This window comes from Petromyzon marinus, chromosome 3 (assembly GCF_048934315.1).
Source record: "Petromyzon marinus isolate PM22_M1 ecotype Great Lakes invasive population chromosome 3, UKy_Petmar_22M1.pri1.0, whole genome shotgun sequence".
Taxonomy (NCBI): Eukaryota; Metazoa; Chordata; class Hyperoartia; order Petromyzontiformes; family Petromyzontidae; genus Petromyzon; species Petromyzon marinus.
The window spans coordinates 19,328,068-19,341,518 of NC_133669.1; the positions used below are offsets into that span (position 1 = coordinate 19,328,068).

The 13,451-nt window shown below is 51.8% G+C and overlaps 1 protein-coding gene across 4 annotated transcripts in view; it reads right to left on the reverse strand.

Annotated features, from left to right (window-relative positions):
* The window catches only part of MICALL1 (MICAL like 1), a 48,929-nt gene that overhangs the window by 8,271 nt on the left and 27,207 nt on the right, over positions 1-13,451 (reverse strand). For all 4 annotated transcript variants that reach the window (XM_032977994.2, XM_032978010.2, XM_032977987.2 and 1 more), the window contains 4 exons: positions 11,066-12,147; positions 10,224-10,509; positions 5,895-6,004; positions 2,495-2,592 (listed from right to left, as the gene is read on the reverse strand). In XM_032977994.2, the coding sequence (XP_032833885.2) occupies positions 2,495-2,592; positions 5,895-6,004; positions 10,224-10,509; positions 11,066-12,147 (1,576 nt within the window). The remainder of the gene's footprint in view (positions 1-2,494; positions 2,593-5,894; positions 6,005-10,223; positions 10,510-11,065; positions 12,148-13,451) is intronic.

The following is a 13,451-nucleotide window of genomic DNA, read 5'->3' on the forward strand; positions in this document are numbered from 1 at the left end:
ACAAGCAATCATCATCAGGTGTGAAAACCACAGCAAGAAAATTTGAAAAAAAGTGGCGTTTTTTTTAACGTTAGCACCACGGAGAGCGATTTGGCAGTTATTCAGATGGACGAGTCCATCTATGTTCAGAAAAGAGGAGGGGGGAGACGAAAATAATGGATGCGGTCTGAAAGCCACCGTAAGTGTGAACAATCAATTAAGACCCGAAATGGTTTATCAAATCCTTCCAATGATTGATAAGCCAGAATCCATCTTCTCGGTTGAAATTGTCTCTGTGTTTGTATATGTGGATAGCCTCATGAACGAATCTTTCATGTTAGCCAGATGGCTTGCAAAGAACCTCTGTCTTGGAGAAGTCAATGTCATGTGAGCCTACTGAATTATAACAGTGATCTGCCACGGCCGAGGTGTTGGTCCTACCGTGTTTTAGGTCTGCTTTGTGTTCACGAATGCGGTCCGAGACATGGCGTTTGGTTTCTCCAATGTAACTACTACCACAGAGGCAACTTAGTTTGTAGACACCAGGGTACTGTATGTCCGGAATCACATCTTTTACAGATGGAACCAGATCACGGATTTTATGTAATGTGTTGAAATGGACCTGGATCTTGTGTTTATTCAAGATTCTGGAGATCTTTTTTGTGATCCCCACAATGTAGGGTAAAGTGATGGTTTTGAAAGGCTCCTCAAGAGGGTCCTTCTTCATGGTTGGAGTGATAGCTTTGCGGATTGTGTAGTCGGAGTAACCATTAGCCTTAAGAGCTTGGTGTACGTGCTTGAGTTCACTGGCTATGTGTTCCTGGTCGGATATGAGAATTTTATTGTTTTATATTTTTATTATTTTATTGTTTTCCTTCTACGTGACTTTACCAAAAGAACCAAGAATATAAGGACGCTTGTGTTGCGCCCGAAACGTCGTGATTTAATTTAGTTTTCATTTATTTTATTTATTTTTTACCTACGTGACTTTACCGAAAAAACCAAAGAGTATAGATGTTGGTTGCTCATTGTGACGTGACCATATTTATTTAACGTTCAATTGAATATTGAATTTAAGTCAGATTATTTTGTAGTAACGGGTCTTCCTTGATTAGCTGTCTCTGCGGTGTGTGTCCAGCTGTCTGTTCCGTCTGCTGTGCGGACATCTATCTGTCTGCAATAGAGGTTTTTGGGTTAGATCGCGTAAATGTATAAATGTGTCGTTAAAACCCGCCACCACCCGACACAGCCAACTAGTAAGGGTTGTCACGTAAACAGAACGTGGCCAATTCGTCACTAGTACAGCACCACCGGTGTATTGGAGAGCCAAGCCACAACTTTTGTGGCTTGTACATTTGTGTCACGAGTACATTGCTGCACTAGTGACGAATTGGCCACGTTCTGTTTACGTGACAACCCTTACTAGTTGGTTGTGTCGGGTGGTGGCGGGTTTTAACAACACATTTATATATTTACGCGATCTAACCCACAAAACCTGTGTTATGGATATTGGTCGCGAAAGCCTACGTGTTAAACTATCTGTCTGTCTGATCTGTCTGCTGTGTGTACAGCTATCTGGTCTGTCTGCTGTGTGTACAGCTATCTGGTCTGTCTGCTGTGTGTACAGCTATCTGGTCTGTCTGCTGTGTGTACAGCTATCTGGTCTGTCTGCTGTGTGTACAGCTATCTGGTCTGTCTGCTGTGTGTACAGCTAACTGGTCTGTCTGCTGTGTGTACAGCTATCTGGTCTGTCTGCTGTGTGTACAGCTCTCTGGTCCGTGTGCTGTGTGTACAGCTATCTGGTCTGTCTGCTGTGTGTACAGCTAACTGGTCTGTCTGCTGTGTGTAGAGCTATTTGGTCCGTCTGCTGTGTGAACATCTGTCTGGTCTTTCTGCTGTGTGTAGAGCTATCTGGTCTGTCTGCTGTGTGTACAGCTCTCTGGTCCGTGTGCTGTGTGTACAGCTATCTGGTCTGTCTGCTGTGTGTACAGCTATCTGGTCTGTCTGCTGTGTGTACAGCTCTCTGGTCCGTGTGCTGTGTGTACATCTATTTGGTCTGTCTGCTGTGTGTACAGCTAACTGGTCTGTCTGCGGTGTGTAGAGCTATTTGGTCCGTCTGCTGTGCGGACATCTGTCTGGTCTGTCTGCTGTGTGTAGAGCTATCTGGTCTGTCTGCTGTGTGTACAGCTCTCTGGCCCGTGTGCTGTGTCCAGCTGCCTGGTCCATATTCTGTGTGTCCAGCTGCCTGGTCTGTCTGGTGTGTGTACAGCTATATGGTCCGTCTGCTGTGCGGACATTTATCTGTGTGGTCTGTCTGCTGAGTGTCCAGCTGCCTGGTCCATGTTCTGTGTGTCCAGCTGTCTGGTTCGTCTGTTGAGTGTACAGCTGCTATAGCCACATGTCCTGCTTATTGCAGGTTTCTGCAGAAAATGTGTTTCCATTCACTATCGCAACCCGGGACAGCGTGGGCGCTGTACCGTGTGTTGGGGGGGGGGAGGGCAGGGGGGAAGGTTACCGGTATGCGATTTGGGGGGTATCCATATCCCGGAGCTGGATTCTTCTTCCACGTTTTTTTGGGGGTCTCGGCGGTCTTGGAGGGAGACCCGCCACGACCTGAGTGGGGCAGAGGTTGGGGTCAGAAACGGGGTCGTTGGCAGTGGGCGCATCGGCATTCACTTATCTCGTGTCTTAATACAACTACATGTCAAGACGCTGTATAGAAACAGTGTGACATGCACACACGTGTAGATGGTAATATATATAGGATATATGTTCTAGAGAAGATATATGGTCATGGGAAGAAGATAAGCAGATGGTCTCGAGCCTCCACATGCAAAGGGGGCAGGGACTCTTCTCTTGTGAAACTCCCAAAGCTGCTGGGGTACACGGTGGCCATGAGACGGCAGTACAGAAAGTTGATTCGTGATTTTGTCCGTGGCAGATTCTTCAATGAGCAAAACACCCATTGAAGAATTGGCCCGACTTCCCAAAGTAGGACTGTGCTGCAAGTGACACTGTGAGACATGGGAGACAAGTTTGTCCGACAGATGACACAGTGAGATATGGGAGACAAGTCTGTTCGACAAGTGACATTGTGCGACAGTAGCAGCTGTGGTTTCCACCAAGCGTGGCACACCACATCGCCACGGAAAGCATTACACGTCAGAGAAATATTTAGGACGGATAATAAATTGCTGTCTCACTTCCTCTCGTCTCTCCGCGGGAAGCAATGGGAGTGTTTGCCGAACGGCTTGAGTGGGGGTGCGAGTAGAGTCCCTGAATCAGTGCACGCATTCCTTGTGTCACGGGCATGATCGGGCATGTCTGTCCATCCATTCGAATTGTCTGTTTATCCATATGTGCCTCTGTCCATCGGGGCTGTCTGTCTGTGGTTCTGTCGGCAAGATCTGCTTGTATGTCGGTCCATTCATCCGCCCATAATTTTGTTTGTTTGTCCATCTGCCTGGATGTGCATATATATGTTCGTCCGAGCATGGCTTCAGCTGCATGTCCATCTACTTGTCAGATACAGCCTCTCTTACTTTCCTTCTATTCATCTGTGTTTCTGTCTATTTGCTCGCATGTCCTTTCCTCTGCCCGTCGATCCGTTTGTCCGTCTGTTCCTCTATCCATCTGTCAGACCGTTGTCTGTCCCTCTGTCATGTCTGCCTGCCTGTCTGTCTGGCTGTCCGCCCACCCCACCAACCTCACCCCACCCACGACCCCACCTCTGTGGGGTTTTCATTAAGGTCACGCATGGCACCGCGCACGTATTCTTAGAAGGCTGGGGCGGACAGTTCACGTGCTTTGGCTACCGCTTATTTATAGCCGCTGTTCACAGGGGGCAGATCAAATCCTCGAAGCACGTGCGACCCTTTGTAACTCGCTGCTGCACACGTCCTGGCTACGCTCCAGTGTGTGAAAAAGAGAAGTCTGCTGGACAAGAGCTTTATAGCTCATTGGATTCCTCCAGTGCCAATCAATATTCTGATTTCCAAATCTGTGTGGGTAAGGGGACAGCGGGTCAGCCAGTTGGTTGGTAGGGTGTGTATTCAAGTATGTTGGACTTCTTTCGCACCGTATGGAACCAACCGTGCTGATCGGAGGTGCGGGGGAAGGACAAAAAACGAAACACAAAAAGCAGTTCTAAAGAAATGAGTTTTCAATCTAGATGATTGAAAAGTGCATAGCTCCAGTGGCTTGCTTATATCGGAATGAAGTGCATTCCAGATGGCCGCAGAAGCACATTTGAAAGCGTGCGATGCGGTGACCGTCGTTATTCGATGGCCAGCTGAAAGCCGCCGCTGTGAGGATGACGACTGGAGTTGTTGCGGTAGTTCATGCTCCTTGACGGAGTTCTCGTGGTAGTTCATGCTCCTTGACGGAGTTCTCGTGGTAGTTCATGCTCCTTGACGGAGTTCTCGTGGTAGTTCATGCTCCTTGACGAGATCAGCGAGGTACTGTGGTTCATCTGTGGCAAGCACTTTTGTGTGCAATGAGTGCGACACTTTGTATGTAATGAGGGTGAGGGGTACTTAAGTGGGCTAAGCATATGCTGGTGAGGTATTCTGGAATCCTAACCGTATGCCAGATGGTGTGTTAGATTTGTCAGGGTGTGGCAGTGGAGCGGTTAGTGCCCTGCACTATGAACCTGGCGACCTGAGTTGGATTTCCACTCGTGGCTAACACCAGTGACGATGATCTGAACTGGTCATGGGCCTCCCTTAGGTCGACTCAGCCTCAAATTAGTACCTGGAGTGGTGTGAAAACATCACCACTGGGGAGACAAAGGCAGCCGGGTGTGGTGTTGGCCACCCACCCTCTCGTGTGCTGTACCGGCCTTCATAGGCGCTCGCTAACAGCACTTGCCTCGACAGTCTGTTAAGGCGATACGGGGGAACTTTTTTGTCTTTGGTGTGCCAATGAGTGTGCTATAGGTGAGTGGGGTGAGTGAGTGTATTAAGTGTGAGTGTTAAGTAATTAGGCAAGCATGCTGGAAGTGTCAAGAGCTAGAGGTGTGTCAGTGCGCAAGAGGTGTGTTCAAGTTCTAGAGGTGTACGAGATATGTGTGGGTGAGTGTCTGGGTGAGGTTGTTGGGTAAGTTACGTTAAACGAGTAGGTGAGCGGGTATATCAGGAGTGTCCGGGTTGCTGTGAGCCAAGTGTGAGTGTCTTATGGTAAATCGAATTAAGTTGTTAGACAGGGAGGAGAAGTGGCACAGTGGTGATACCGAATGACTGACTTGATTCCCAGCCACGGTTAACTCCAGTGGCGAGTGATACCTGAAACCAGCCTTATCACCCTCCCATCACCCAGGCCTGTCTCCAGCTCCACTCAGATGGGGGGGGGGGGGGGCAGCAGAGCTATAGTGCGGCTGGTCACCATCACAGGGAGATTCACCGCTAAAGAGTGTGAGTGAGTTTGGCCGGGCCAATTAGCACGGTTGGCTATGCGCGGTGTGAATGAAGTTCAACATACACACACACACATACAAGGGGACATTTGGTGGTGCAGCGCCACAAGTCATCGCCGAAAATGATGATGGCGATGACGATGGCGATGATGAAGATGCCGGCGATGATGGGGCGGTGACCGTGGCCTGGCGACAGCGCGTTCGCTCATTGCTTTTTGGTGAGGTTCACGGATCGAATCGAGTGGCTGCCCTGACTAATACTGCGTGGACGTTAAAGATCCCGTGAAGTCGTTCGCGCGAGCAGTCCATCGCATGCCGGCGTCGTGCTCAAAGATTGACCACATTCTAAAGATGACGCGAAAATGATTCAGTTGACCCCGCTACCTCCGCCGCCACCAAAATATATTTCTTTCGGGACCCTCCTGACTCGGTGATGCTTTTCTTGGGCAGACACGCAAAAGAACACAACGATAGCAGCCACGACGGGAAGAGGTGGTTGCACCTTTCGTGTCTCCGTGCCCAAAGGGAGCGGAGCCTGGAGGCCCCGTGTGGGGCAGAGAGGCGGGCACCTCCCACTGTGCCGTGCTGCGGTGGCCGCCACCATCGACCGGCCTGGCACACGAGGTCACACACAAGCACAACGAGGTCACACACAAGCACACGAGGTCACACACAACCACACGAGGTCACACACAAGCACACGAGGTCACACACAAGCACACGAGGTCACACACAACCGCACGAGGTCACACACAAGCACACGAGGTCACACACAAGCACACGAGGTCACACACAACCACACGAGGTCACACGCAACCACACGAGGTCACACACAAGCACACGAGGTCACACACAAGCACACGAGGTGACACACAACCACACGAGGTCACACACAAGCACACGAGGTCACACACAAGCACACGAGGTCACGCACAAGCACACGAGGTCACACACAAGCACACGAGGTCACGCACAAGCACACGAGGTCACACACAAGCACACGAGGTCACACACAAGCACACGAGGTCACACACAAGCACACGAGGTCACACACAAGCACACGAGGTCACACACAAGCACACGAGGTCACACACAAGCACACGAGGTCACACACAAGCACACGAGGTCACACACAACCACACGAGGTCACACACAACCACACGAGGTCACACACAAGCACACGAGGTCACGCACAAGCACACGAGGTCACACACAAGCACACGAGGTCACGCACAAGCACACGAGGTCACACACAAGCACACGAGGTCACACACAAGCACACGAGGTCACACACAAGCACACGAGGTCACACACAAGCACACGAGGTCACACACAAGCACACGAGGTCACACACAAGCACACGAGGTCACACACAAGCACACGAGGTCACACACAAGCACACGAGGTCACACACAAGCACACGAGGTCACACACAAGCACACGAGGTCACACACAAGCACACGAGGTCACACACAACCACACGAGGTCACACACAACCACACGAGGTCACACACAAGCACACGAGGTCACACACAACCACACGAGGTCACACACAACCACACGAGGTCACACACAAGCACACGAGGTCACACACAACCATACGAGGTCACACACAACCACACGAGGTCACACACAACCACACGAGGTCACACACAAGCACACGAGGTCACACACAAGCACACGAGGTCACACACAACCACACGAGGTCACACACAACCACACGAGGTCACACACAAGCACACGAGGTGACACACAACCACACGAGGTGACACACAACCACACGAGGTCACACACAAGCACACGAGGTCACACACAACCACACGAGGTCACACACAACCACACGAGGTCACACACAAGCACACGAGGTCACACACAACCACACGAGGTCACACACAAGCACACGAGGTCACACACAAGCACACGAGGTCACACACAAGCACACGAGGTCACACACAACCACACGAGGTCACACGCAACCACACGAGGTCACACACAAGCACACGAGGTCACACACAAGCACACGAGGTGACACACAACCACACGAGGTCACACACAAGCACACGAGGTCACACACAAGCACACGAGGTCACACACAACCACACGAGGTCACACGCAACCACACGAGGTCACACACAAGCACACGAGGTCACACACAAGCACACGAGGTCACACACAACCACACGAGGTCACACACAAGCACACGAGGTCACACACAACCACACGAGGTCACACGCAACCACACGAGGTCACACACAAGCACACGAGGTCACACACAACCACACGAGGTCACGCACAACCACACGAGGTCACACACAACCACACGAGGTCACACACAACCACACGAGGTCACACACAACCACACGAGGTCACGCACAAGCACACGAGGTCACACACAACCACACGAGGTCACACACAAGCACACGAGGTCACACACAACCACACGAGGTCACACACAACCACACGAGGTCACGCACAAGCACACGAGGTCACACACAACCACACGAGGTCACACACAACCACACGAGGTCACACACAACCACACGAGGTCACACACAACCACACGAGGTCACACACAACCACACGAGGTCACACACAAGCACACTAGGTCACACAACCACACGAGGTCACACACAACCACACGAGGTCACACACAAGCACACGAATTCACACACAACCACACGAGGTCACACACAACCACACGTGACCTCTTAACCATACACAATCACACGAGGTCACACACAACCACACGAGGTCACACACAAGCACACGCGACCTCTTAACCATACACAACCGCACGAGGTCACACACAACCACATGTGACCTCTTAACAATACACAACCACACGAGGTCACACACAAGCACACGAGGTCACACAACCACATGTAACCTCACTACTGTACACGACCACACCAGGTCACGCACAACCATAAGCAACCACACAAAGACACAAGCAGGTACATAAAAGTACATACATAACAACAATAACCACTGTCGGTTGCCACTAAGTCGCGGTGCCATCACCACGGCACTTTGTGCCAGGCTAGGTGCACCTTGAGGTACGTAAAAACACCCATACCTAAACACACACCCTTAAGAGGCTGTTGGGGCAAGTGCTGTTTGCGAGTACCTATGACGGCTAGCAAGGCACACGAGAGGGGTAGGTGGCCAGCACCACGCCTGACCACCACTGTCTCCATCGTGGAGATGTTTACATGCTGCACCAGGTACTAATTTCAGGCTCAGTCGACCTAGGGGAGAACCGGACCGGTTCAGATAACTGTCACCGATATTGGCCGTGAGCAGGAATCCAACGCAGGTCGCCGGGTTTCTTAGTGCATCACGCTAACCGCTGCACTACCGCTCCCTCTACATGTGCATGCACGCTCTCACACACACATTTTCACACGTACACACCCAACCACACATTCATTCATTCACGGGCTGATGAAAGGGCCCATATATACACATACACAAGCAGGCACGCATGCACGTAAGCATGCACACACTGCCACGTACAAACAACAAAGACAAAGATCCTCTGTATATTCTTAGCAGACTGTTAGGACAAGTGCTGTTAGCGAGCACCTATGAAGGCCGGCACGCCACTTGACGGGGTGTGTGGCCAGCACCATGCCCGGCCGCCTTTGCCTCCCGAGTGCCGATGTTTCATACACCGCACCGGGTACTGATTTGAGGCCACTTAGGAGAGGCCCAGGACCAGTTCAGATAATTGTCACTGGTGTTGGCCGTGAGCGGGAATCGAACTCGGGTCGCCAGGTTCGTTGTGCGGCACGCTAACCATTACATTACCACTCCCCCTACACATGCATGCACACACACACATATGCCCACACACAACTCAGCTCTCTCTGTTGGTAACAGGACTGTTAAATGGTAACCGGTAACCATTTTTGGAATCGATTACTGGTTCTGAAAGTGAGAAACCGATAATATTTTCCAGTGGAATTTTAGGAGCTAAAACCCACACACAGTGTAACTGGTGTTAGCCAATAATCCTAAAGGTGAACAAAAATTACCTGCAAATTACTCAATTTGGTGAATTACACACAGCAATGGCAACATTGCCACCAAAACCTAACAGGACCTCTCCCAAAAAAGAGTTGAGGATTCAGCAAAACCTTCCTGGGTAAAGAAGAGTAAACTAATTAATAACAATATTGCATCAAATATTCATTAATCTAATTATGAAGAGGTGGGGGGTGAAGGGTGGGGGCGATCACACTTCACCCATTTCACCCAACAACCACACGTGAGCAGCCGATCGACCGTTGCGTACACCTTCACACCGCTGGGCGGTGGGTGGGGTCATTCAAGAAATCCGCACCCATTGTTCTCACCGCTGCGCCGCCAGGAGATGGAATCAAACCGACGACCCCGGCCTGGATTGCGAGTCCAGTGCGCTGCTAACAATTACACCACTGTGGCGGCAGCTGCCTCCAGCATCTCAGTACAGAAAGTAAATTTATTTTGTTATGATTATGGTAAGACGTATCTATACGTGTGGCAAACCGGTGATGCAAAAATAAGGAATGTACCAGCCCCGAGTGGGTAATAATGTTATTTGCAGGTGGAGCTATTCAGCCATGTCCCAGAGATCAGCTAAATTCTTAAATTTTTTAAATGTTTATTCTAATACTGCGGTGAATGTACCGGCTGGCCTCTTGCAGAAAATCACAATAACCACCCCCATCCCACGCCGTGTGGCTTAAAACCGGTAAAAATAAATTAGCGACATCTATTTTCACTTCCATTTTCGTGCCGGGCGTGACCGTACACGCGGGTGTGGGCGCCGCATGATGGTGGTACCAACCTCGGCTGCTCGGGGACGGGGATGGTGACGGTGACGGTGACCGACTGAGCCCTGCCACTCTGCGGGACGAACGTGGTGGTGCCGGAGGCGGTGCTGCTGGGGGCCTTGGTGGCTACTGGGGTCGTGCCACCAGCGGTGGAGGTGGTGCCCGTGCCCGCAACCGGAGTGGGCGATTTGGTGGGACGTAACTTCACACCGAACGCGCCGGCACCGCCTTTCGACGCCGAGGATTTTTCTGGGAACCCGGCCGGCTGCCCAGGTGTTGTCGCCTTCCGCAAGACGATGTCTGCAAGGGGACAAACTTAAACTATTTTTAAACTATTTTTTATTTACCATGTATGTAGCTCTTTTTCAGCAGCGACCTGGCCATCACAAATGATAGCTCAACGAAGTGGCTTATCACGTGGAAATATATAGCAGCCAAATACTCTAAACTCACGATTCTAAATGTGGAGGGAAAAACCGGAGGACCGGGAGAAAAATCCACGCAAGCACGGGGAGAACATGCAAACTCCAAATATACAGGTGTCCAGGTCTGGATGGAACCAATGAGCTCCTGTATACCAGAAGAGGTAGTTAACATCTCGCCACTGTGGAGGACGAGACTTGAGTGATGCACGCGTCTCCCCCCGGTACTCTGTAAATTTCACGAAATGTAACGGTTCAGGGATCACAGTTTCGCAGTGATCGAACAACTCAAAAATAATTAAACAAAAGTCGCGTCCTTACAAGTTCGCTGAAGGAGAGAACATGCCTGTCTGGGAGATACAGCAGGGCATAACACTTGCGCGATTTTAAACGTCGCCGACTCGTACAAGCACAATTCGGTGCGAGCGTCTCACCCGCGTAGATGGAACCGGGAGTTTTCACGGAAGAATCGGCGAGCGACGCCACCGGGGAGCGGCTAGTTCCGGCGCTGCTGCTGCTGCCGCCACCACCGCTGACACTGGTGGCACCCGTGCCAATCCTCGTCCTGGTGGGAGACTTCTCCGGAGTGGCACTGGGCGTGTATTTGGGCACGGGAGACACTGACGACTCCCATTTTGACGGCACGAGCTCGGGGATGGTGCGACGTGGCAAGGGGATCGGCGTGGGGCCGGCAGGCGTCACCGTGGGGGTCTCGCCTGAGGTTGCCGAGAGGTTACCGGAGGCCGGCGAGCGTTTCCTGGAAGTTGGTGAGAGTTTTCCGGAAGATGGTGAGAGGTTGTTGGAGGTCGGTGCCACCGTTGAGCTCTGCCCAAACGGCAGGCGCCTCGCTAGGAGCTGCCGCGCGTTCTCCATGGCCTTGTCTCTTTCCTCGTATCTGTTCTTGTCCAAGCGCGGGGAGGCGGGGGTCCCGGTCCGGCCCGAGGTGGGGGTGTCCGAGCTCCCGCCTCTCGGAAGTTTCTGCTCAAACCTATCCCAGCCCGGCGCCGTCTGCCCTGACGCCGGCGTCGACAGGAAGAATGTGTCCCTGGCCTCGCTGGTGCGGCCGGTCTCCGGCACGGGCGACACCGTGAGACGCGCGGCCGGGCTCGGGGAGGTCGCGCCGATGCCCCTGCCCTCTCTTCCTGACGGCGTGGTCGGCTGAGAGATGGTGGGGGTGGCCGCGGCGTTCAACTTGCCGATTGTCGGCACGTCTCGGCCTGGGGTGACCCTGCTGCTGGCTGTGCTTGGTGACGTCAGCCGAGAGGGCAGAAAGCTGGTACTGCTGGTGGTGGAGGTTGCGCCGGTAGTGGTGGTGGTGGCGGCTGTGCCAGTAGTGGTGGTGGTGGCGGCTGTGCCGGTAGTGGTCGTGGTGGCGGTGGTTGTGGTTGTGCCCGTGCCGGCGTTGATGGTTGTGGCGTAGATGGATCTGGCCCGGTGGTGCTGGCACACATAGGTGCCTGGCTCTTTGCCCTCCTTGTACATCCCCGGCATGAGGGTGTTGCTGCACTCCTTGCATCTGGTGGGGGGGGGGGGGTCGGTGGGGGGGGGGTTAGGGGATAGGGGTCGAGGGACAGAAGGGAAGGCAGCCGTGTCAGAGACAGAGTGGTCGGTAAAGGGAATTCACGAGGGTGAGAGAGGGACCAGGAGAGGAATTGTGATGATTCTAATAATAATGTCATTGATTTAGGACCACCAATTCCTTTTTTAAAGGAGTAGTTTTGTGCGTGCGGGAAAACTGGAGCACACCTTGAGAGAAATACATGCGGGCAAGGGGTTGCAAGGAAAATCACAGCAACCCGCTTGCTGTCCTGCCAACTGCTGCCCAAGTCATAACCCGACAGGCTAACAGTATCCATTGCGTGCAAGCATCTCTAAGCAACCCATCAACCCGAGCACCCAAGGTGCTGCATCGCGGTGTGGTTCATAAGCTTTGTGTGGTGGCACTCCCGTTGTGCATGAGAGGGCGGGAGACCAGGGTAGAGAGAGAGAGGTCAAAGACCAGGAGGTCAATCGAGAGAGATGTGAAGAGACAGAGAGGTAGAAATAGAGAGGGGTATGGAGAGACAAAGAGAGAACACACACAGATATGGGAAACAAAAAGAGACGTGGAGAGACGTGGAGAGACAGAAACGGAGATATTTTGAGGTGGGAAAGCAGGGAGAGAACAATGAGATAAAGGGGAATTGTGGGTACAGGAACAAGAGTGAATAAGCTGTTGAGCGTCTGTGTGAGAAAGACGGTATGTATGTATGTATGTTGAAACTCTTACGCACTGTACGTAGCCAACCGTGCTAATCGGAGGTGCAGGGGAAGGACAACAAACTAAACCAGGGGTGGGCAAATTTTTCGACTCGCGGGCCACAATGGGTGCTAAAATTTGACAGAGGGGCCGGGCCAGGAACAGATGGATGGAGTGTTTGTGTGAACTAATATAAATGGCATGTAAAAATCATTACATGAAAGGATTTGGCCTTTAACAGGTAGCAAAGCATTTATTTGCTAGGCAATTTAACAAATTGCACGAACATGAACAATACAAAAAGATGTCATAACTCCCGGTCAAAGTGCGCCATCTAATGGGAAAATGGGGGCATTACAGGAGAAAGGTAAAATTGTATTTAATAATATTTGGACAAGTTCGGCGGGCCGGGTTAAAAAGCCCAACGGGCCGTATACGGCCCGGGGGCCGTACTTTGCCCATGTCTGAACTAAACACACAAAGCAGTTCTAAAGAAATGAGTTTTCAATCTAGATTTAAAAATGCATAGCTCCAGTGGCTTCCTAATATCGGAAGGAAGAGCGTTGCAGACGGCCGCAGAA